Source organism: Lissotriton helveticus, chromosome 1_1, assembly GCF_964261635.1.
Source record: "Lissotriton helveticus chromosome 1_1, aLisHel1.1, whole genome shotgun sequence".
Lineage (NCBI taxonomy): Eukaryota > Metazoa > Chordata > Amphibia > Caudata > Salamandridae > Lissotriton > Lissotriton helveticus.
In genome coordinates this window covers 1,252,263,560-1,252,289,271 of record NC_136057.1, presented here as the reverse complement: position 1 = coordinate 1,252,289,271, position 25,712 = coordinate 1,252,263,560, and the positions used below count along the sequence as shown (strand labels likewise).

General features: G+C 45.6%; 2 protein-coding genes across 2 annotated transcripts in view; one reads left to right on the top strand and one right to left on the bottom strand.

The window, feature by feature from the left end:
- REDIC1 (regulator of DNA class I crossover intermediates 1) overlaps window positions 1-25,712 on the bottom strand; it is an 805,769-nt gene that overhangs the window by 91,249 nt on the left and 688,808 nt on the right. The window lies entirely within an intron of this gene.
- SLC2A13 (solute carrier family 2 member 13) overlaps window positions 1-25,712 on the top strand; it is a 1,480,845-nt gene that overhangs the window by 1,432,096 nt on the left and 23,037 nt on the right. The window contains exons 8-9 of the mRNA XM_078680010.1: window positions 14,839-14,960; window positions 22,895-23,047. Of these exons, the coding sequence (XP_078536136.1) occupies window positions 14,839-14,960; window positions 22,895-23,047 (275 nt within the window). The remainder of the gene's footprint in view (window positions 1-14,838; window positions 14,961-22,894; window positions 23,048-25,712) is intronic.

Here is a 25,712-nt window from a genome sequence, read left to right as displayed (position 1 = left end):
CACTAAAGAGCAGAATGCCCTTTAAAACTTTATAGGGGATTAAGAAAATATTTATTAAACCACTTATGCTCAAAAACAACCACAGAAATAGTAGGGGTGTTCTAGATTTTTTACAAGGTCTCAGTCCTCAGAAATGTGTCCAGTAGTTGTTGCGTACAGTAACGTTGCCCTATCCCTACGTAAATGTTTGGGGGAATACGCCCATGTGCAATGGAATTATGATATGCTTTGAATAACAGTTCCTCTGAGCTCTTCAGTGTATTGCAGATTCATTGTCTGTCCTTTTATGAATTTGTTGACGGCATCTGAATTATTGGGCATAAAGTTAGATCAGCTTATTTTTTAAGTAGGAATGGAGTGGGCTGGATTATGCAGTCATATTTTTATATGCTGATGGATGAGGCTTGGTGGGAGAGATGATTTTGCCCACGAAATATATTGTAATTTGGTGATTACTTTAAGCTCTAAGATGGGTTTAGTATTGTATGTTGTTTCTTCTGTTAGCTAAATTATTTTTGGTGTAGTACTTTTTTATAATGTTTTGTATTCACTTTTATGGTATTTGTGATGAGATTCAAATCAAGCTTTTATCGATTGATTGAGCTAAAGTTTTTTATTCCACCAGAAATTTCAAGCGAGGCTCTTAGGTGGTGAGGTGTTGATAGTTGTGGGGACTGTTGACCTCCAAGGCCTTGGGGGTCACTACACGTGGGTGCAGTGCGCACACATACATAGGAGACACGTACTCAGCTTGCTGGTCTGGGCAGGAAGTGCCGTGCCACTTCCAGCCCGTTTATTTATCTCTTTCTGGCCACGCCTGGCCAGAAAGTGTTACAGTGTGTGCTGGTGCTTCCGGGGCTCAGGAGAGACCCTCGGAACACTAGAGCGCTACATCCCTCCCCAACTTGGATTTTGAAAACTTGGGTTTGAAAACAACAGTCAGTGATAGTTCAGCATCTGAAATCAGCCAGCTTCTGGCTCGGCTTTGGATTAGGTCTAAGATCATACCTCCATCTGCCTCGTACCGGTACCTGCTCAGCTCTCGGGCTGGGTGTCGAGATGTTTGCGTCACCCTGGTCTGTAGTGTCCATAGACGTGCTCGCATCATGGGGTCTTCCCGCTCCAGTCTCGGACTCTTCTTCCGCTGGCTCTATTTGGTCGGAGTTGCGTTGTCGAGTGGCTGGTATTTGTTTGAACCAGGAGACATTCCTAGTTACTTCTTCTCCATCCCGGCGAGCTGTGACGGCGGTGCCCAGCATTTCCTTGACGACCCATGGTTCAGGCTCAAACGCTGTGTTGAACTTTCCTCCAGGCCTTCGGGTTCGGATTAGCACAGTCTCGCCTGGTAGTATACTTCGGGACCGGGCACGCCTCTTGCTGCTTGCTTTCTCATTTGTTCTCCTCCGCCTTTCTTGGGTGCGCCCGGGGGAGTAGGGTGGAGGTGTCCAGTTGTCGGCCATGGGGAGTAGATCCCTTCTCGGGCCAGCAAACATCAGCGCCCACGGTGATTGTTGCGTGGTACTGTGGGGCGTGCTTCTGTACTCCCGCAGAAATAGTTGGAGGGCTTCCTCTGGGTCTTTTCCTTCAGCAGTGGCAATTCGCAGGATCTTGTTGGTTGTCCTCATGAACCGCTCCACCTCCCCATTTGCTTGAGGCCATTGGGGCGTGATTCGGTGATGTCGGATGCCTAGGCTGTGTAGGAACTCCCGGAACTCGCTCCCCTGGAATGGGGGGCCATTGTCTGTTTTGATGACCATGGGAACACCAAACATGGCAAAGGACTTGCTCAATAGTGGGCGGATGTTGGCAAAGCTGGTGGAGGTGGCAAGATCTACAATCGGGTATTTCGTGTAGTTGTCAATCAGCACGACAGTGACTCTCCCATCTGGGAAGCTCCCAAAGTCCAGGCTGAGCCATGACTATGGTGATGGAGCATGCTCCTCCGTGATTACAGGCGCGGGTGTGTCCGCTGAACTAGTTATCTGGCATGCTCGGCACTGGCGCACCACGGTGTCAACAGCTTCCTCCAGGTCCGGGAACCAGACCTTCTCTCGCATTCTAGCTTTCATCCGGCGGGTGCCCTGGTGTCCTGCGTGTGCTAGGATAGTCGCCCTTTCCTGTAGGGTCTTAGGGATGATCACCCGGTGGCCTCTGAGGATGAGGCCATTGCTTGCTTGGCTCAGGTCATGGCGCACTCTCCAGAATTGTGTCAGGCGTGTTCGGTCGTCCTCGCTCCAATTGCTGACATTCTTTAGGAAGTTCTCCCAGGACCCTGATTGTACGGCCTCTGCTACCCGCTGGATGACCGTGTCGTTCACATACTCAGGTATGATGGCGTCAGCTGTGAGGGCTTGTGGACAAGAGGCAGCTGACAGCATGTCCACAAATTCTTCAGTGGGGTTCTCAAGATCTGTTTGTTGGCATTCCTTTGGGCCTGGATGCCTGGATAGAAAGTCTGCGGGGTTCTTGGCCCCAGGGCGGTAGGCTAGGTCCATTTGGTACTGCTGCACTTGTATGGCCTAGCGTTCTATCCTCGGGGGTGGATGAGGAGCGGTTCCCTTGAACAAGGGTATCAGCGGCTGGTGGTCAGTTACCATGCGGAACGGGTGTCCAGAGATGTATAAGTGGAAATGAGCGCATGCCCACTTCACTGCTAGGGCCTCTCTCTCAACCTGCGAGTATCTTGACTCGACCGGGGATAGTGCTTTGCTTGCGAAGGCTAGTGGCGACCACGTGCCGGGCTCGGTTTCCTGCGATATCACAGCTCCTAGACCAACCGGGCTGGCGTCTACTACTATTTCGGTGGGTTTGGAGGTGTCAAAGTAGGCCATTGTGGTGCTGTCTAGCAGCGCTGTTTTGATTTTGTCGAACGCGTTGGCTTCAGTCTCTGTCCATCGCCATGCGTTTTCCTTCTTCGTTAGGTTCCTTAACGGTTCCGCGATCGAGGCCAGGTTGGGGATAAACCTTGCACAGTATTGTGCCATCCCCAGGAAGCTACGCACTTCCGATGCTGTGGTAGGTGCAGGGGCATTCTTGATCGCCACCGATTTGCGAGGGTCGACAGCAACTCCTTCTGACCCGAACACATAGCCAAAGAATTCGATGGACTTCTTGAAAAATTGACATTTGTCCTTGTGAAGGGTTACGCCATACTGTGCAAGCCTGTGTAGCGTTGCTTTTAGCCTGTTGTGGTGTTCTTCGCTCGTTTTGGCATGGATTAAGATATCGTCGCTGACGTTCAGCACTCCTTGGAGCCCCGAGAGGATTTCTTTGATCGTGTTCTGGAAAATCTCAGCTGCCGATGAGATCCCAAAGTTTAACCTCTTGTAGCGCCTCAATCCCAGGTGTGTCGAGAAAGTTGTGATGTATCGGCTTTCTTCAGCCAGTCTCAGCTGGTGATATCCTGCATTGAGATCTAGTTTAGAAAACCATTGGGCGCCGTTTAGGTCCGTCAGGATGTCATCGACTGTAGGTGTGAGGTGTCGCTCACGGCGGATGGCTTTGTTTGGGATTCTCATGTCGATGCAAATTCGGATTTTCCCCGGTTGTTTCGGTTTCTCAGCTATGACCATGGGGGACACCCATGGTGTCGGTCCGGACACCTTCTCGATCACTCCCTGTGATTCTAGCAGGTTCAGTTCTTGCTCGACTGCGGCACGCAGGTGGAATGGTACTCTTCGGTGTCGGAGTGCAATTGGTTGCACTGTAGGGTCTATGTGTAGCTTGATAGGTGGGTGCTTGATGGTTCCAAGGCCTGTGAACAGCTTGGGGAACATGAGTAGGATGTCTTCAACTTGCATTGCTCGCACTGCGTTCGCGAAGGCAATGAGGCCTAGGTCTTCCGCCGTGTTGCTCCCTACCAACAGGTCCGCCTCTTTGTCGATCACATGGAATGTGGTCGTGACTTCCTGGTCCTCTGCTCGGACTTGCACAATCATTTTGCCCCGCAGTGGGAGGGGGTCCTGACTGCCATAGGTGAAGATCCTGGCTTTAGACGGAACAAGTGTGGGTTTCGGATTGAGTGCTTTGTAATGCTGAATGCCCATTACATTTACCGTGGCTCCGGTGTCGATGACTCCAATCGCTGGTGAACCGTGGATTTGTATCTGGCACTTGGGTTGCGGCCGTCGACTCTTCTTCAGCTCACTGACAAAGGATACGAAATAGCACTCGTCATCGTCGTCTGTGGACGAATCATCGTATTGTGGTTGCTGCGCCCTGTGCGACCTAGTGGAGCGTGACGTTGTGGAGTCATCTAGCGACAGCTGTTTGACTGCTCCAGCGGCCGATCGCCGTCCTGAAACGTTCCGTCCTCGAGACCCCCCTCTGCATACGCTGGCGAAGTGGTTGGGGATGCCGCATTTGGAGCATGTCTTTCCTCGTGCTGGGCAGCCATCTTGGGTGTGTTCCTCCCTGCCACAGTAGCCGCACGGTGTTTGACGTCGTGTTCGCGTCGGCCCTCGACCTCTGCTTCCTCGGCTCGACACGCGCACTGCATCCACCCGTTCTGTCTTGATCACTGTTCCTGTTTCGTGGTGTGGATTAAGGGCCGCTTCCATCGCGGTGGCGCGGGCGTCAGACAGCTCGTGGGACCGTGCAAGGATCAAGATTTCGTCGAGTGAGATTCGCGGCTGCCTCAGGATCAATGTCCGCAAATGTTTGTTGCGGCAACCCTGGATGAGTTGTGCTGTGACTTCCTTCTTTTCGTCGTCCTCGGTGCACGTGCTTTTCAGGTCTCTTAGTCGCGCATGAAACGCGTCCATTGTTTCCCCTTCTCGTTGTTTGGCTTGTCGGAACTTGAACCTCTCGTAATGGGGGTTTAGTTGTGGGTCGAAATGGGCGTTGAGCGCGTTGACCGCAGCATCGAAATCATTGGCGGCACCTGTGTTGGGGAGGTGTCTAAATAACTTGTAAAGTTCTGTGCCTCCGAAGTGGAGAAGTAGAGAGCGCTTCACTTCATTATCTTTCTCTCGGGTGGCTGTGAAATAATTGTTAAGTTGCCCCAGCCACACTGCCCACCGGGGTGCTGCTGTCCCCGGGTCGATCAGCTCGCTGAAAGGCGGTAGCGCCTGTAATTGTGCATGTGTGGAAGGTGTTGGAGCCTGAGCTGCAGGGGGCGCTGCTACCTGTGGTGCCCCTCCAGTGGCCCCTCCAGTGGCCCCTCCTTGGTCTTGAGACATGGTTGCGTGGGCAGTGCTCTCTTCAGGCGCTGGTTACGCTTGCCTTGCGTTTAATTGTATTGTCCTGTGCTTGTTTAATTGTATTGTCCTGTGCTTGTTTGATTGTATTGTCTCGTGCTTGTTTTTTTTTTTTTTTTCTTCTTTGTTCGCTCGTGTGTTTGGGCGTCTGTTCAGAGCGCTGGGCGCGCTCTTTATGATATCGATTGTATTGTTCCTTTGATCCCCCTTCAGCGTGAGGCGTTGTGCACACACGCGGTGAAAGCCTGAGGCCTGCGTCGGCCTCACTTGTCTGCGCATGCGCGCACTTCAGAAGCGGCTGGCTGGGCCTGTCTCCGGCGCCTCCTGCTTCCTCGCCTCAGCGCGTCGCCGGTACCAGTCCCTCACGCAGCTTCTGGCATATTCTGCTTACCGGTAGGCGATGTCTTCACTCTGGTCTTGTCCCTGGGACTCTCGTGACGGTCACAGGAGCTGTGTCGGCGGGTCTCGGCTGAATCGGGGCTCGGCGTCTCCGGCGCTCCCGCAGCTGGTCCGCTCGTGGGTGTTGGTGGCTCCACTCCCTCGTCGCCAGTGTGGGGACTGTTGACCTCCAAGGCCTTGGGGGTCACTACACGTGGGTGCAGTGCGCACACATACATAGGAGACACGTACTCAGCTTGCTGGTCTGGGCAGGAAGTGCCGTGCCACTTCCAGCCCGTTTATTTATCTCTTTCTGGCCACGCCTGGCCAGAAAGTGTTACAGTGTGTGCTGGTGCTTCCGGGGCTCAGGAGAGACCCTCGGAACACTAGAGCGCTACAATAGTGAATGGCCTTGTATGCAATGCATCAAAACAGCACACATCGCTAACAGTACATACTGCATAAACACAATAGTCATAGATCAGTCATTAAAGTGTGACCATACCAGCACAGTAAATACATCAAAGAATAAACACTGGCTCTCATATGGCAGCTGCAGTCTAATAAAAGCAATATTTGATGGCCTTATCAGCACACAAATGAAAATATAATGAAAATATAACCATTTTTTAAATGCCACGGGTTTGATGGATAGCCCATCAAAATTCTGCCAAAGCAGGAAAAAGACATGGAAGGCAGTGGCTAAAGGTGGTTTACCTAACGCCCACGCTCTTTCTCTACTACTTTCCGCTGTTTTTTTAAAAAAGAATTAATAACAGGTCATTCATGCAGGTAAATCTGTCTGACCAGACCTAAAAAAAGGATGTCTATATTAAAGAAAGGAGGCCTAGCAAAGTTTGGCACAGCTACCATCGGGTCTGACATTTGAAAGTACACAAACAAGTTTAACAAACCCAAGGAATAGGCGTAACGAATTTCTGTATTAAACAGTGACTAATATGTCTGGTGTTCGAAAGGGGTTCTGTCACACACGTAAAAATTGTTTCCTTGGACCACTATGTTTACCTCTGTTTCAATTACTATTAATCTGAAGGGAAACTGGAACTCCGCCTTTTAAGGCCTTGCTTATTAAGGACGAACTCGGCAGTTTTTATTTTTAATTGATTCATTTTTATAATAATGATTTCCTAAATCCTGTATGTAGTAATTTTAAAGACGTGTTCGTATTTTGTATCTGACTTAAAGCCAACTGAATCTAGTAAATTGAAGCAAACCAATTACCTCGTCTGCAGGGATTTTAATGTAAAGCTGGAGATTAATTATAAGATCCAGGGTCTGAAACTTCTGCCACCACAGCAGGAGATCTGATGGTAGAGGCGAGGTATCTGGCTGAACACGACCTTGATAACCTAGTAGAGTTGCTCAGTGTAGATAGTGTGCTGCTGCCCTCTTTTTATGGCGCACAGACAGGATTCAGTTATAGATTATATTTTCTCAACCCATACTGTCTCATCATGGTTTTTCGCAGGGGTATTACTTGCTATGGAATAGAGCGATCACAATGCCTTGTATCCTAAAGGATAATTCCCAGTTCACAAAACGCCCTCTCCCATAAATCAGCATACCAGTGATGGTTTAAGGCTTGTGTGGCATTTGAAAGATCCAGCGGCAACACTAGCTATGTTGCTGAAGTCCCACCTGGTGACCTTTATCCTTTGTCTGTCTGATGTGCAAGGTGATGAAATGATCAATCACTTCAAGTATTTAAATCTGAGCATCAGGCAGTTATTGCTACAGCAAGTAAGGAGTGGGCAGGTGATGCCCGGTTGGTTTGATAGTCACTGCTCCTCAGCCAATGGTACGCTATCTCCCATGATAATTACTCTACAGGAACTTACCCTTGCTATCAGACAAAGCCCCAATGGCACAACAGCCTCGGGCCTGGTTGGGGTCCCTATGAACTTAATCATGTGTAGGCTTTCCTGTTTTCAGTTTCTATTTTTGGTAAATTCTGGTGGGGTTTTTTCAGTGTTTTCAATATCTTAAAAACAGTTGTTATCAGTGGTTCCACATTTTCGTGCCACTATATACAACAGAAAGTGTTTTTCCGGTGTTTATGGAACGTTTTGCTTTTATTATTGCTTGCTTTCTTCACTGAAAGAACATGGTATATAGACAGTGTATGTATAGTGTATATGAGGTCCAAATAGATTTTTGCAAATTAATCTTATTGTAGTACACCATACAATGCTTCTTCAGTGAGTCTTTGGGTCATGTGTGCTCGCTCTTTCCTTCCCATGTAATCTTCTATGAATAGACCCTCTCAGCATTCATAGCCCCTTGGGCTGAAAACCATCAGATAAGAGACACAGTTGGGATGACTCTTTCTTTGATGCCACATAAAGCACGAAATGATAAATATTTGCGTTTTAGTTCCTGTGCATAAGAAAACAGTGCACCAGAATGGACTAAAAAGTCAATAGCATCCCTCATTAACTCTGAAGATGGTAAAGATGCTTTCAGCATACCATCTAACAAGTGGCAAGGATCTCCTACAGGGAATCATTTCAGCTCGGGTATCAATTTTGACAGGTCATCACACAACTTTTTTATATACGTAGCTGAATCACTGCAAATACAAACAATATCACTCCAATCTTTGTTGAACTTGGAAAGAACCTTTTTTGCAGAGCATTACAAGTGACACTGCGTTCAATGTTTTCCAAAAGTCTGGTGTCATGTTTTCACCACTATCTCAGATGCTTGGTGATGTATATACTTGTCACTATACCTTGCATTGAATGTTTAAATCCTGAGGTGTTGGCAATTCACCTACTATCAATACTGACCCACTAGAAACTATGGTCTGATGTATTAAGAGATTTTACCTATTCTCTGTGGGTAAATGTGATGACACATATTAGGAAAGATTTTTATGAAACCAGACATTTTACCTATCAGTGAAAGAATCAAATGCAGCCAAAATATCAAATATGAGTTTGATATTTTCTGATTCTCTACAGTTTATAAAATAATTAAACTAGAACTAAAACATGAAACTAAACCCTGCATCTTTAGACCAAAGGCCACAAAACTGAAAAAAGTAAAAGGAAGAAGAAACAATATTTTAGTGGCATCCCTAAAGAACAAAACTCAAGCACAATAATGTTAGCCAGTCTTCCTTACTGCTAGCTTGTATAACAAAGTTACATTGTATTGACTCCTTCAGGAAGAAAAAAATGACTCTTTCACTCTCTTTTTCCTTTCTTTGAATGGCATTTAGTTTGTGGTTGTGCAGGTGTTTTTTCAGTGTTTATATGTTTTCACCGGTGAGGGCTATTTATCCTTCAGTGGGGTTTTATCAGTTATTGTAGGTTTAAACCTAAAACCCCACAGCCTAATCATGTGTAATACAGATTTAGAGGGACCCTGATAACACACGTTTTTAACAACTCATTGTCGAGCGAGATCCCCGAGTCCTGGACTCTTTCTACTATAGTGCCGAGCTTTAAGGGGATTGCAGTGCATCTAAATGCTAACACCCCATCTCTCTTATAGACAGCTCAGTTAAGATTATTGGGCATGTGATGTTTAATAGTTTACGATCATGGGCGACTGCAAACAACATTTGTAGCCCCTATCAATACGGGTTTCGCCAGGAGCTGGGTAAGGTGGAACAGTGCTTAAACTTGAATGTGATCATCGGCAAATACACCATTACATAGCGATGGCCACTGTAACTGGCCCTTGTGGATTGGTCTACCACCTTTGATTGCATCAGAAAAACAAAGTTCCGGTTGATGTTTAGGGGTGGAGGTGGCAGTAGTGAACTTCCTGCACTCCTTGATGAGAACTTGGCAGCAAGGGTCAGGTATGGCATGACAAGTGAGTAGTCTGATATAGTTCCCCTTGCTCATGGGGTGTGTCAAAGCTGTATCCTGGCCCCATTTCTCTATGTTGTGTATATCAACAATCTGAACCAAACCCTCACTAAAGACACCAGAGACATCCCGATGACTAAGCGAGTTCCGGTGCTGGGGCTGCTTTAAGCAGATGAAGCAGTACTCCTGGCACAGACCCCAGGGGCTTTGTGATTGTTGGTGGAATCCTTCAAATCCTTCACGAGTGAAGTGGACCAGGTCACAAACTATGGAAAATCAAGTATTTTGGCATGTGGAGCAGGCAGGAAACCTATGACCAAATTAATGGCTAGTGGAACCCAAATGGGGGAGAGGATTACCTTTTGCAGTGCTGGGTCTTGGCACTCACAGATCAGAAACTCTTGATTAAAGCTTAGTAGAGCAGCTGGCACTTTTTAAAATTTGCCTCAGGATGCTGGAAGGGGCACAGTATCTCCTATTCTGAAAATGTATAATGCTCAGTGACTTTCTGCAGCTCTCTATGGGCGGGGGTTTGGGGATATTGCAACACTAATACCCTGCATATGGAATAAAACTTTCTATCGGCGGATTTTGCATTTACCTCCCATGAGCTCCCACTTTATTCTGCATTCGAAGAGGAACCTTAGGTATATTACAGACATGGCCAAGCTTGCACCGCTTCTTTTATGGGTTAGCGTGTGGGCCAATACCGAGGCTAACTTGACCAGCGAAATCATCTTGTATTGTTTAAGTTAGACAAGGGCTCTCAGTTCCTTGGTTGGCGAATGTACGCAAAACATGTGACGCATTAAATGTAACACGTTTGACACACCGCTTACAGTAAGGAAGTCTGATAGGAAGAAGATAATGTTACGTTTTTTTTATTTATGCCATTCCCAGTGAGTAGAAATGAAATTAGCAAGAGTACCATCAAAGAGTATTTTATGTCTCTAGCACCTTAGGATTCTGTGTTGTATCTTGCAATACCAAAAAACGAGTGATTCGAGCACAGCTAAAGTTATTCAAAAATATCCACACACTTCCTGTGCTCCGTATCTTAGAAAATGTGGAGAAACATGATGGAATAAACAACAAAGTTCAGCTTCTCAAAAGAGAAAATCATTGGATATATCGTCTTCGGACCCTTAAACCGTTGGGGCTTAATGAAAGGGTGGAGTTTCAATGTTACCTGTAAAATGTTTATTTGAATTCTGCATATACTCTACGCATGGGTGCTCTGATGTTTATGGTGTAATATGTTACTTATATGCATTGCGCGAGAGTCTTTTGGTATTATCTAACTCGTAGTAGAATGAGGCTATAGCCTACAAAGTCCAACATGCTTAGCGCTAAATGAGGAGATGTTACTCCTCCCCTTATTTCATTTAACTACCCTCGCCATTCACCGCAGTAACAAGCTGAGTCTCACACGCGGTTGGGAACGGCCGTTAGCTTGAATCAGGTAAGCGGGAACGCTTCAGCAAACTGGGTAGCACATACTGCTGTACCATTAAGATTAGCGTGTTAACAAGCGCGCATTATATCCATGCTTGAGAGCGAGGTTTTCGACTCATTCATGTGTATAAACGTGTTGTCGAAGTTTAGGGATGTGGCCATTTAAATGTGTAAAGCCTAGCAGTGTAACAGCGAATGCAGCGCCAAAGCGCCATTACGCAACCCGGTATCATGTAACTAAATTTGTTATTTATAAATGCTCCTTATTTAGTTGAGGCATTGTGTAGAATGGTAGACACCGTTTAGATATGTGCTAAGAGCTTTAACGAGTGTATGGTATTCAAAAATGAGATCCAATAGCAATGTATGTAACAGGTTACAACTTTTTTGTTTTAAATAACCATGCATTAGGACATGTTGAATTAATTGTATGGCACTAGGTTAGTGCAAATAGTTTTGTGAACTGCGATAGACTGTTGGTAATGATTATTATTTAAAACTTACAGATCCCTTGACAAAGGCGCGGGGCTGCGCCGAAATGCATTGGGAGGCCATTGAAGGCCATGTATTTGGCGATTAAAATGTGCACAAACTGCAGAAAATTATTCATGAAGATATTACATGTGAAGTAACATTAAGATATCTGGATAACTTATGAACAAATAATAAAGAAACGACTCAACACAAATATATTTGTTCAAAAACTTTATTGAAAAACGGTTGCGGATGCAACACACACTGGTGCCCAGGTATACGAGTTGATTATAGAACTTGTAAATTCCTTTAAGTATCTTGCAATACCCCTTTAACGATGGGCGTGATCTTTACGTTTCGGGGCTGGCACTGTGATTTGACTTTTGAATTTCTCTGGAACCAGTGTTCAGATCGGGACGCTAGAGGTGGCTTGCCCCTGTGATGGTTATTCAGATCAATCAGTGATGAATTCTATGTTCTTCTGCACTTTTTTCACATGTTAATTTCAGGTTATTTATTAAACTGATTTTAAAACCTTTGGGATTTAGGAAATGGGATGCATTGTTTTACCTTTAACTTTTAAGTACTCATGATGTTTGCTATGGTGTCTGTGCATTTTTAAAAGCAGCAATGAGATCTAGGAAAACAATGGATGGCTAAGGAGAGTACCAGATTGTAATTTGGTATTATTGGTAAAAGGACTGATGTAATTGGCTCTAGAAGATGCTATGATTGGTCGGTTCCCTGGGATAAGCGTGGGGATTGTCGCTTCTTGAACTCGCTCATTTTTATATATTATGTGTATGTTCTCTTGATGTATGGATCTTTTATGGCTATTTATGTGCCGAATAAAGTATCATTACGATTACCTCTGTGAATGTCCTCCTACATTTTTTGTATGGACGTTTGTTAGACCATGATGTGTTATCATTTATGGTAGTCTGAAAGAGGTATGTCACAGCAAAAGGCAAGCATCATCTTACCACACAATTAGGACGTGAGAATGTCGAACGGGAGCATACTTCTTTAGCTGCAAAGTATTTTATAAAATGCTCTTCACTGGTAACAACTCAAAATAACTACGAAACAAAAACCTGTGTAACAAATGTTGCGTTAAACAAACCCCATTGCATTAAACGCTTTGAATGTCAGTAGTTCTACTACTCAGCAGAACTTTCAATGTTTTATACACCCACTTTTTATGCTAAAAGTTAACACTGTAAAATGCCTTTACATTCTCAATCAAATCTGTAAGAAATTCCGTTCATTAAAGGGTGGTCATGCTATGGCTCCAATGTGAGGTAGAACGAGTCTTTCTATGGCAAAAGTGATTCAGGGGTCTCCTTCTGAATTGTGAAAAATTCGGATATGAGGCACACTCCTACTCTGCAAAGGCTACTCTGCAAAGGCTGCTTATTATCAGTTACTTTAGTGTGTGAGCGTGATGTATTTTTACAATCATCTGTATCCTTGAAATTAAAAGCTATTAGTCTTTTTACTAATACATTTCTCAACTTTCTACAGGGTAATTTCACTGAGTTCTCAAAATGTTGATTACAATGTTTGGGTCCTTAGGTTAAAGTGTTTCAAAATATGTGTTTAATTTAAGCAATACAAGCAGTTAATAGAGCTTTCTAATTAGCTACATGCTACACTGGCATTCATTTTCTTTCTTAGCTGCTTTTCACAACCACATTAACAACGTGAATTGCTACGCGAGGTAATTTAGGAGCATTTCCTTATGAATGTGGGTACATTTAAAAAAACACTGACAAAGTGTTATTTCAGATATGTTATTTAACAAAGTTAAATACTTATAAATGTCAACGGTTGAGTCATGATATAATTTACTACCCTGCTATTTTCACACAATTAAATACCACCGGTTTTCTCACACAATACTGTGGCATTGGTCCCTTATCTGCTACCCCTTGCAGTCTCAGAGTTTCCGATTGTGTTGCCACTGATGCCAACGCCAGGTCAATGGGGGTAAGCAGTCCACCATGGAGTCAAGCCGTCAAGAACGTCGAAATGTATTCTACCCACTACCTGAGCCCGCGGCAAACGCGGCCCATAGATCCTTCAGTAGTTCTTGCTCAAGGAACCCAGCTAAAGGACTAGTATCAGCCATTCAGATGATCTGAGAGAGAATTGAAAACAGTGCAGATTTTAGTTCTACTGTGATATTTCTGTGTTAGAAATAATACAGGAGCAAGAGAAATTTATTAGAGTTGCTATTGTGAATATTTCTGCCAGTGGAAACATGAGTTTATCTACCTACGGCTAGTCCTCTAAGCAAACTGGCACTGATTTGATTAGTGAACGAGTCTTAGATAAACCCATGCTGGCACCACAGGACAGTGACACCGTATTCGCCTTTCTCTGGGAACCTGAAAGGCTAATGGAACATGAATTAATTTGTACAGAACATGAGAACATCTGTAAAAATAAATATATGTAAGTTCATCTGATGACGCAGGAAGGAAGTTTCTTCAACTTGTGGATAATCAGAAAGTAGGCCCAGGACATGTATAGTGGAGACTTCAATTATCTTAACTTGTATGGGCATGGGATTAAAATTTCCGAGAACATCTCTCTAATAGAGGATGTGAGCGCACTCCCTCCAATCCATTGAGTATTGAAATCTTTGGTAGTTGGACATGAGACAATAGAATAAAAGAACATCTCCCTCCAGTGAGGTTCAAAACGAAAACAACACAATTCCTGAAGACATAATAGAAGCCTCCTCCAACTCCTGAGAGTGGAAAGTGAACATGTAAGGTTTTATTTGGGACAACAGCGTGCCTGACTCCCAAGAAGGGAAACTACTAAGATGAAGAATGATTGAACCTACAGTGAAGATCAAAGCTCCCACGCCACTTCCTTCAACCCCAAGGAAGCAATGGACTCAATGAATTAGAGAAGAGAGATATGCAGAAATATAAATGCTCCCCACAAAGCAGCACAATCGCCTCCCTCCTTGAAAGAAACCAAAAAAAAGGGTTCTGAGAGAAGTCTGGGACAGGTACAAAACTAACAACTGGCACAGCATACCTAGAACAGCCATGGTACCTCTACATCAAATTAAGCACTCCAAGGGAAAGTCAGGACTCCAGGAATGACTTCAGGAAGAAATCTGTGTGGCCTGGCATATTCATATATACAAAGGGTACAGCAGCACATCCCAAAGCAATAACTTGGAAAGCTATAAAACCAGTGAATGAAAGCAAATAGTTTGACCACAACCATCCCATCATGGAAGACCCTCTCGTTTTGTTTGGATAATGTTCTGTCAATTTCAGCTTTGATCCTGCTGCTCAATCACCAGGTCACCTCCCTAACAATTGCTTATGCTTCTAGAAATAAAGTGTTCTTAATTTGTAGACTTACTTTTTGCTGAAATCGTTTTAATTACACTGTTGATGTTTAGTCCTTAATTCACTATTGTGCTAGCCTACATTTCTAACACTGGTGCTGCTTTAACCTTTCAGATGCTCCAATGAATCCAGATTAAAAACGGAAGAGTTTTTCTGGGCCTATAATTACTGCCCTACTCCTTATTCATGGACTGCACTCATTGGCCTGATTCTATACTTGATGTTCTTTGCACCTGGTAAGAATCACTTCTTTAATTACTGGCAACAAATGTGGGAATCAGGTTTGTTTCTGGAAATACCTAGTGATTTTAGCGTTTTCCAGTGGTTCTAAAAATTGATTGTAAAAATCGGGGGTTAGTTTATTTTACTCTGTAAGAAAGTCATGTGTAAAGTGTTTTTCGAGTGCTCAGTAAGCATTTGCTCTAATCTCCTTCGTTTTTTTCACCCCTATAGTAATACTACCTCCCTTTTATCGTGCTTCTAATCCTCTTATTTAGCTATTTATTTTTGTCCTTGAATTTGCTCTTTGTTTCTTTTACCTGCATGCCTGCCTTATTTTCCAGCACTTAAACACATATTTTTAGCAGTTCAATCCCACTACATGTGAAGGATAGGCATAGATGGAGATATGTTTGCACTTCATTATGATATTGCAGTAGAAGGCATTAAAGTGCCATCCTCTGAGGGTCACTAGCCATCATCTGCCGCAGTTACCGTGAAATGAGCAACATGGAAACTCCAAACACCGTACACTGAAGTGGGAGCTGGAATCCCAATCATTATACTAAAGAAAAAGGCCAGAAATTGAACTGGAAGCGTTAACTCCGGCCAATCTCGGCACAAGGAGGAAGAAACAAGATGCCGACTGGAGAGCTGAGACAGCAGCCACCGGGTTCACAAAGGATTTGCCTCTTTGCCAAATCACCCAAATGGGAGGCTAGAGAGAGGAGCGCTGAGGCAGGGCCGGCTTTAGGCAGTGCAACTGGTGCGGCCGCACTGGTCGCTGACCAGGGGATGGGGCGCTGACATGGGGTGGGGGCTCTGTGTTTAGAAATAACATTACGATTTACAACACCTGCAACAGAGTTCCATGTTTGTCCAGTTTTCAGGCACCATTAAAAATGTCAAGATAATCCTTGTGATCAATGTTCCTGCGAGAGAGAGATCAGAGTTTTCTCTAGTGCCAGTTTTTTTTTAATTCTCTTTTTAGTAAACAGCTTTGATACTACAGTGGGTGGCCAGAAGGACGCAGAGCAATGAAATGCAGTGACAGAAAGGTTCATAATCTCTGTACAGCATTAAATGGGAAGAGGATCAATGTCCAACTCTGCTCTGCGCAGTTCGACTGACGGAGACACACATATTTCACCACATGATACATTCCACTTAGCCCATTTGTGATCCCATTTCGTGGGGCAACCCCTGTGTTTGAAAACATCCTCCTCCGCGATCATCGCGTTGTCCATGTCCTTGGCACATTTTTGGTACTTAGGCAAATCCTCAGTTCCCCACATCTGAGCAATATTCCTCTTGGCAAGGACAAATCCCAGTGATGCCCATGTATGCTTAGTTTGGGTAAGGTTTGTAGCCTCCCACACATTTAATAAACAGACGCGCCGAGAGTGGGCAGTGCTTTTCCCCGCTTACCCTCGTAAGTATAGAGATGATTTTCACCCAGTATGGCTGGATATTTGGACATTCCCAAAACGTGTGGAAAAAATGTACCCTCTGCTGCGCACCCTCTAAGGTACCCAGGATCCGGCCGATGTCCCGTTTTGATCAGTGTAAGTGCAGATAGGTAAGTTCTGTGTAAGATTTTAAGCTGAATTAGTCGTAATCGCATTGGAAGAGCAACTTCCTTGGGGGAGTTGAGAGCCTCCTGCCAGTCTTGTCCTCTAGATACCCAAGGTCCGATTGCCACAGTTGCCGGAGACATACCAGTGGGTCTGGTCTGTTGTTCATTAATTTACGGTATGTGAGCGATATGGCTTTGTGTGTTAGGGAATCTGTTAAAAGTCGATCCTCCAGCTGGAAGGCCTCAGGTAGAGCCTCACCACTAGCAACAACAGTGGTTAGTGCATGGCGAAATTGCAAGTAGCAGAACATCTCTGACCCTGGAAGCTGGTACTCTGTAGATCTCCAAATGGGACCATCTCATTTTGCTTCCACAGGTCACCAACTAGAGAAATTCCAATAAGTCCCACTTGTCAAAGCCTGGGCATCTGCTCAACGAGCCCAGTTGCTCGTATTCCCACAGGGGATTGATCAGTGTCAATTTCTTGTGCCACCCCAGAGTTCTTGTCGCTTGTCTCTTCGCAGTGCCAAAGTGCAACTGTTTGCGCCGTGGGGCCAGTGAGGCGCTGTTGTTTGGGATTGGAAAAAAAAGTGCATGCCGATACCTCCCTTAAGCCATTATACATTTGCCCGTGCGGTATGATGGTTCGGACAATGAGGCAAAGACCCATTGATTAACCACCGCGGGGTGGGAGGCCCAGTAGTATTGTTTTAGGTCAGGCAATGCGATTCCTCTGTCATACCATCCCCTGGTCAATTTATGTGTCGCAAAGCGTGGGTTTTTCCCATCCCATAGAAGAGTTCTGACCTCGCTCTCTATACTGACAAAATCTAGTGCCAGTTTTGACCCGCCATGAAGTAGCGCTGAGGGTTAATATGCCTGGTGCAAAGAACGTGTACTGTACAGATTCCAGATCTGTATTTTTGTGGATAGCTGAGTGAATTACAGCTTTTGTCACAGAGATCCTTCTGTTACCATAGTTCATAAGATGCAACCCTAATATAGAACAGTGACTGTTATGAACTGTCATCAAAGAGCTGAATGCAAACTGCATAGAATATGTTAGGAAGTTATGTTTTTCCCTCCTCTTTATTTATGGTAGGACTTTATTTTTGAAGTCAACCATATGCACAGTAATCGTTGTTACCACAATCCAGATAACTAAGATTTCAGTAAGCAGAGCTCTGTCTTGCTCTCAGAGAGGGAGGATGACATCATGGTGTGGCATTTTACCCTAGACTGGGACCAGGCTCAGATTTCAGCTTCAAGCCTGTTTGCCACTACATAGAGACTTGCAGTGAACAGTGAGTGAAGCCATATGAGGTTAGCCATGATCCCAAGATGTGAATGGAAGTTGGCCATGAGATCAAGTGATTTTGTAGATGGTGACCATGGTATATTAATTGACTTACTATGGCACAATTTGGTCATATAGGAGTATCCATCACAGAAGAGTGCTAAGCGCTGCATTTGCACTGTTTTGACACAAAATGACACCAAACCAGGATTAGCGCAGCAAAGTCTGGTGTTTTCCAATTTTTACCTAAAAACAAATATTCATCCAGATGGTGGTTTACCCATTATACTCAGTTTTAACTAAAATCATGTTTAAAACAGCTTAATCGAAGCCCCCACCAACAAAAGACAACAATTAGCCAGATCGAGTACCAATGTGAAGTTTTGTTGAATAGTGCTGTATAGATCCTGTTAAAAGCAGTACTGCCTTAAGGACAGAGACTGGATCTAGAATTTAATGTACTGCCATGATAACATGAGATTTCAGATATAATGTTTTCACAATAACAAAATATGTCATCACTGTTGATTGACTGTGTGTTCATATAAACCTTTGCAAGCCTCAATATATGTCCTTGCTGAGCAAGCTGCAGTCTATTTCTGCCTGTATCAGCAAGTTGTAAAACTTGTAATGGACACCTACAGACATTAACGGCATATTGTTCTGTTTACTGTTTGTAAAAGATAATGTAATTACCGAATGTTCTGCACAATGCTACTGGTTTTCTTCAAGTGTCTCATAGCATTTATATAATTCGATGCCACATCTGTTTTGACCTAATTTAGCATTCATTCACTGGATGATGTCATCAGTGATGACCTCAATGATTTCATTTTAGATGTCATAAATAATGTCATAGAACATGTCATGAGTGATGTCATATGTAAGGTCATAAGCAGTACATGGAGGGGGCTCAAGATCTAGTTAGTGCTGGTAGCTATAACTGGTGAAATTGTTTAAAAAAAAAAGTTTAAATCGTTAATGTTGTCAATGACCAACTCACCTAACTAAAACGTTATTTAACCTTTGGTTTTTTCATTGAATATATATATTTTCCAAACATGCTGTTAGAAATGGGGTTTCTGGTTGGCAGAGCTATACGCCCTGTCCGAGCAGAACCCACCACTCTAGTCAGGGTAAGCTAGATACACACTAAAAGATAGCCTGCGATCACCCTCTGATAGCTTGCACAGAGCAGTCTGGCTTATCTAAAGAGGCAATGGGTAAAGCATATGTGGAATGCACATACACAGTAACACAATGAAATACTCCATACAGTTAGAAAAATAGATTTGAATGTTATAAGAAAAACAAGACCAAAATTACAAAAATCCATGTAGTAGAACCGGAATTATCAGTTTCCAGATTAAATCAAAATATAGTGCTTAGAATCATAACGCGCCCACCGGGGACATCTGGTCGCGCTACACTGGGGTAAATCCAAACGGTCAGAGAGACCGCACTGGAGCATGGGTCAGATACAGGGACCAGCCTTGGCCCGCTGAAAACAGTACCTTTGGAGGACCTGCATCGAGGATGAGAGGCAAGGAGCAGGAAGATGAAGCGTTGTCGTTGATCCGTCATTGTTGAGATGCGCACTCATGGAAAGCTTAGGCATTGAGCAGTACTGAAGATGGGTGATGCGTCGTAGTCGAGCTGTGCACTCAGGGAGACTTTGTCGTCGAGCAGCGCAGGAGATGGCGATGTGTTGTCGTCGGGTGCATTGCGCCAGTTACGATCGGCGCAACTGCAGCGGCGTCAAGAGTTTCAGCCTCACTACTAATAACCCAGGACTGGGTTGGCACCACTTGGCAGGGGTGGGAATCACAGATCGCAGAGTCCAGGTGCTATTGAAGGGTTGTAGGAAGTCTTTGATATCTCTGAGACTTCTGAAACGGGGGCAAGCCAGTATGCCTTGGAGTCACTCTAGGTTCAAGTGAGATTGTTCCAGTCCTTTGCTAAGCAGGGCAGAGGGTAGCAAGTAGCTGGCAATAGGCAGCCCATCAGAGCACTATAGGCTTTTCACTATTGTGAGGACTACCTCTACAATGGGATAAAATAAAATTTTATAACATTTAACAAGTGGTATCTTTTGATTGGGAGCAGGTAGGGAAGTCATGTTTTGTGTCTGAGGAATTATAATTTTAAATCCTCTTTAGCGGTAAAGTTGGATTTCAAGTCACAATTCTGAAAATGTCACTTTAAGAAAGTTGGCATTTTTGTAACCTAACCTGTTCCTGGGTCACATGACTATGTGCAGTTGACAGTCACCTTTGTGTATTCCTCACAGACAGCTGCACAAATGAGTCTGTATGGGCCATCTTTGGCAGGATGGGCGGGAGGGGCAGAGCTGTGCACAGCCCCACTTGCTCTTCAAAAGAATGTGCCTCTGATGCTACACAAAAACTTCACACTAGGTTATTGTGCCTGAGGATAGACTGGGACCAGGGCAAGTCTCAAGAAATTCCAGACATTTGGGGGAAGCATCAGGTATACAAATAGGACCCTCAGACCCACATTTTAGTACATTCCTGGACTTGTGGATACTACACAAGAAGAACACCCTAATGCCCTGCTGCTTGACACATGCCCTGCTTGCTGAGAAGGAAGGCTGGACATGCGCCCTTCATCCCAGGTTAAAGTAACTCCAAAGTCAGCTGACTGGCCTCCTGTTCTAAGCTACAGGAACACAACAAGCTCTGTAACTTCCCAGCTTACCTGCTGCAACTGGACTTACGTGGGCCAGAAATTGGACCTGCCTGAGACCTACTGGCCTCTTTTGGAGTGAATTCTGAATCCCCAAGAGGTGCCTCGCTGGTCCTAGACCCTTGGTGTGGCATCAGTTGAGCGCCTACTTGAAGAAAAGGAGAAATCCTGTAGTTTGAGCTCTTTGCATCCGCAAAAGGGCCCGTTCATTGCAACATTTTGTCGCCAGCTGACGTGGAGCTCTAGTGACCCCAACTTCTTGCACTAATGCGACTGCCAGCGACAAGCGGCCACACAATAGCTGCATTTCACAGTATAGCCCGCGGTGACCACCAACGTGAATCTCCAACCACGACCATCACTGATGCCAGGCAGGATCTTCGCACTGCAGTGACAACCACCCTAAAAGCTGGCTTGCTGAGCGGGTTCCGTTGTTGGGACCTTATTGGAGTATCCGTGCTAGAGGATGTATGGGTGGGGGACCACATTCGAGCCTTTGCTGACCTACAGCAGCGATATGCCCTTCCCCATGCTCAACACTTTTGCAGCTGCGTCACGCCCTCCATGCGCATCTCCCCACGCCAACTACCCTCCCAGAATTTAGCCCACCGGAGGCCCAGGTGATGATGGGAGACCTGGGGAGCGGGGAGTGTCCCGTATCTACCGCGCCCTCGTCATTAACAGCCCCGCGTCCCTTGGGAGGAGTGGGTGGGCCCCCTGGAAGAAGCCGACAGGAGGGACGCCTTGTGGGCCCCGCGAACCCTGACCACGTCCTCCAAGTTACGGCTGGTACAGATATACTACCTGCACACGTCCTATCTCACCCCTGAGAGGCTTTTCCGTGCCCATTTGAGAGCCTCCCCGGACTGCCCTAGATGCGGGCACTCCCCGGCTGATTTTTATCACATGGTTTGGACATGCCCGGGGTTGGAGAGGTTTTGGAGAGGAGTGGAGAGAGAGTTAACACGAGCCCTGGGATGGGAGGTCCCCCATGATCCGCATCGGCTGCTCCTGGGGATTTTTGACGGCCTGGATGGTACTAGAGCGGATAAACGCCTCCTGGGGACGGCGGTGGCCGTGGCTAAGCGGGATATAGCGCGTCACTGGATGCGAGACGCGGCTCCCACGGTGAAGGGCTGGAGACGAGGGGTGGACTGGTGCGGGGCCCAAGAGGAGGCCCTCTGCGAATCCCGGGGGTTGCCTGAGCAGTTCTCCAGAATTTGGGGGAAATGGTTCAATCTGCTGCCAACGTGAACCCTGATAATCGCCTTGACCCAAATGTATGTGATGTTGGACCAAATTGTGTTTATCCCTTCTATGCCAGCTACTGGTTTTTCCTCAAATGTGCCTATTGATTGCTGAACTGCTGCCAATGATTTGTCCTTTTTTTTTTTTTTTTTACAAATGCCAATAAAGTTGATTATCAAAAAAAAAAAGCTGGCTTGCTCTTTGCACTACTGCGATTCACAGCACTCTCACTGCTCCTCGCAGTCTTTTCTACCATGAATAGAAATCTTTGTACTAACCTCATCTCTGCATCTGGGCCGCATGACATCGCAGTCAGCCTGAACTTGCGACTTTTGCCTGGTCTAGCATAACCAGACAACAGTGAGTGACGCTTTGTGCTTTTAGGCACTATTTTTACCGTAAATCTTTAAAATTGCATATCTCCGGGTCCACTGTTGTTGTTTTGGTGTCAAATAATTTATTACATTTCACTCTATTTTTTCTAAATTGGTGTGGGATTTTTCTTGTGTTGTGTTTTCACTGTATTGCCGTTTGTATGCTGCATAAATACCTTACACATTGCCTCGAAGTTAAGCCTGACTACTTTTGTGCCAAGCTTCGAGAGGGTCAAGCACCGGTTAATTTAGTGATTGTTTGTGGTTCACCCTAACTAGGATTGTGGCTGATGCTTAAGGAGGGTTTCACCCCCCCCCCCCCTTCAACCAACAACCCCCTTTCTCACACCCACTTATTGAGAAGTAACTGTTAAAACGTAGGTGACTGTTATTTGGAGCATCCTAATCACACCCTAAGTTATTATGGTATATCGAAGCAGAGAGGTGGCACCTTCTTCAAAAAGGTTTGTATGCACGCCCACCAGGTGCTGAGGAATCCCAGCCGCCGCGATGCACCTGGTCATAATGTTGAGGGCTGCCGATGTTTAGAGATCGCAATGCTAAATTCAAGTGTCCCTTGATAGCTCAAGTCACTGCAAGAGTCAATGGCGATTTTGAAGACAGTACAACTGAACCCTGCCAGCCTGAAATCCAAAGATTTCTTGGTTTGTAAGTCCTCATGATTACTGACAACATGTATCAGCCATTCATTCGGCTTAACTTAATGACTGTGATTTCTGTTTCTGTCAGGGATGGGACCAATGCCATGGACCGTGAATTCTGAAATCTATCCGCTCTGGGCAAGAAGTACAGGGAATGCTTGTTCATCTGGAGTGAACTGGATTTTCAATGTTCTTGTTTCGCTAACATTCTTGCATACTGCAGAATATCTGACCTATTACGGTAAGAAAACCAGCACATATTTTGATGGTTTGATCTGTCTGTGCGCAAGTCTGTTCAAACTTATTAAACAATGTACTTTTTAAAACACTTTTTTACGGGATGACAGCGGCAGAATAGCAGTTTTCATTGCAGAATGTGTAATGAGCCCTGTTTCAAGAAGTGAGTCTTCTAAAATGAATCAATAAGAGCCGGGACGATAACTGTGTGGAAGGTTTGTCCCTGGTTTTGTTGGCGTGTCTGAGGCTCCTGCAGTGTGTATGTTGATTCTTGGTAAACACAAATGTGTACTAAGCTTTGAGAAACCTTGCCTGCACCAATATTCAATTTTCATTGAGGTTGTACTACCCTGCCGGCGAGGGATGCTGTTCTAACTTAGTCAAACAAATATTTTCCCACTATTAACATGTTTCTAAATCTTTTCGATTCTGGCAACACCCTCAACATGTCCCCACTGTCACACACACTTCTATTTGAACATAGTTTGGAGCAGAGAGAGACTGGGTAGCAAAGTGCGTTTTAGCAGTTAGACACTGCACTTCACCAAATGGTTGAGCCTTCCACTAGGTCCTGAAAGTGCCAGTGAAGCACCTTACAGGAGTGTAGCAAAGATTTAGGTGTAAACTGGACACAATAGCACAGAAACAACCCAAAGCCTGACTTGTTGAGCGTGGATAAGCTAGCAGTTCATCCTATTTTTAAGGTTCCATGTACAACAGGTGGTGAGGTGTGTGGCATCTAAGACAACCAGAGGAACTATAGTTAAAACAGCTCTTGCAATATCTATAGTCCCCGCCCCTTAATGGCACTGGTAAAGATGGCAGTCTATGCAGGTTAGCATGTCATGTCTTAGGCTCAGTCAGCACTCCGTAGCATCACTCAGAACGTTAAAGGTCCGGGTGTGACACAGTGACAGTCGCTCCCCATCTTCGCAAGAAACCTCAAAACCTGGCTCTTCGACAGACCCCCCCCTTCTTGATGGACTGGAACCTGTGAACCCCCCCCACACCCCCAGCGCCTCGAGACCCTTACAGGTGAGTAGGCGCACTTCACAAACACCTGATTTGACAGTCACATAATGGCTGGTTTTATATGAGGTATATACATGTATCAGTGAGATATTCAGGAAAGGTGAGTGGAGAGACCCACCCGGCCTATATAGTCTTTCGTTGCAACCTGTAAACCTCCCTGGGCCGGGCATGGCCAGAGGAGATAAATAAACAGGCGTAAGACTGCACAGGATCTCCGCCGGCAGTAAGCCACTGTGTGTGTGTTTTCTTGTGCAGAGCATCAAGGGCCCTCGAGACCTAAGAGGGAAGGGCGAAGCCTTCCACGACACTGGCGACAAGGCCGGTACCGATCCATGCTGCCTAAGAGCTCATCAAGGTGCAAGGCAAGACATCGCACACAACCTCGCCTCGAACTCTATTGCCAGGCGATCCAGATTCCCCAGTACCACAATCGGGCCTACCTGCAATTCCGTGGCCCGCACCGCTACATCCACCCAGCCAGGCTCATTCACGGCAGAGGGGATGCCCGGGTGGGGTACTACACGCATGTCTCCCTCCTGCTCCCTGCGGAGGCTCGCAGAGCGCTGGAAGCCGCAGAATGGATGTCCCTGATGGAGAGCCCGCCTATGCTGTTGCCCACGGCTAATTAACCACCAGGGCTGACGACGGACGCTCCGCTGAAATTCAAGGAGCGCTCCAGACATTAATCTGAATTCAAACTGGCACATGGAGGAAGATCCATCTTTCCAAAGAAAAAAAATTAAAAGGAGGGGACAAAAGAAAAACAAACAAAGATAAACAAAATAGAGGACATTCAGAAGCAGCCTCACAAAAAAATATATAGTGGAATTTCAGAGGCAACCTTAATAAATGTGGGAGTGCCACGCCACTTTTTTCCCCTCCTTGCCACACTCCGTTTCCCCATCCTACTGAGGCCAGTGAACCCATGCCTTACATGCCATGAGCGTTCAGCAGCAGCATAGCATGAGTGGTGGCTTCCCCAAGAGACGCCGCACAGGCCATGCAGCAGTAATGCCACTCCCTCCATTCAGCGAGCTATCTGACCCTGCAACTACCACCAAATGATGGCAGTCATGGATTGGATGCATCAATCACTATTTCCGAGGGACCAGGAAAACGGATGGCGCCATCAAAAGCTCTCTGCTCATGCACTGTGGAAGTGCTGAGCTGTACAAAATGTTGGAAACGCCACCTGACACGGGCGAAGATGATGATTTTGATGCAGCAGTTAGAGCCTCCAATAAACACTTAGATCCCTAGATCAACCTGGATTTTGAACGCCTCAAGCTGTGCCAAGCCAAGCACTCAGACTCGGAGTCTGTGGACGTGTTCTATTCGACGCTGGCAAGCACATGCACATTCCACGACCAATGGGAAGAGATCTGGGCCCAGGTCATCCAAAAGTGTTGGTCTGCGGTGCTCCGGTGGCTGATCCTAAGACAACCAGGCATATTCCTGGATGACATTCAACAAACACTTGTTGACGCCGCGTCCCTCCAGATCTATCGCCAATAAAGAGGAAAAGGTGGATGCCATGCAAAAACACCCAGGCCCGATGCGCCCACCACTGTGACCGCCCCCTGCGGGCCCTGCTGAAATTATAGTATAGAACTTTGGACACCCAGTGTATGCTTTGC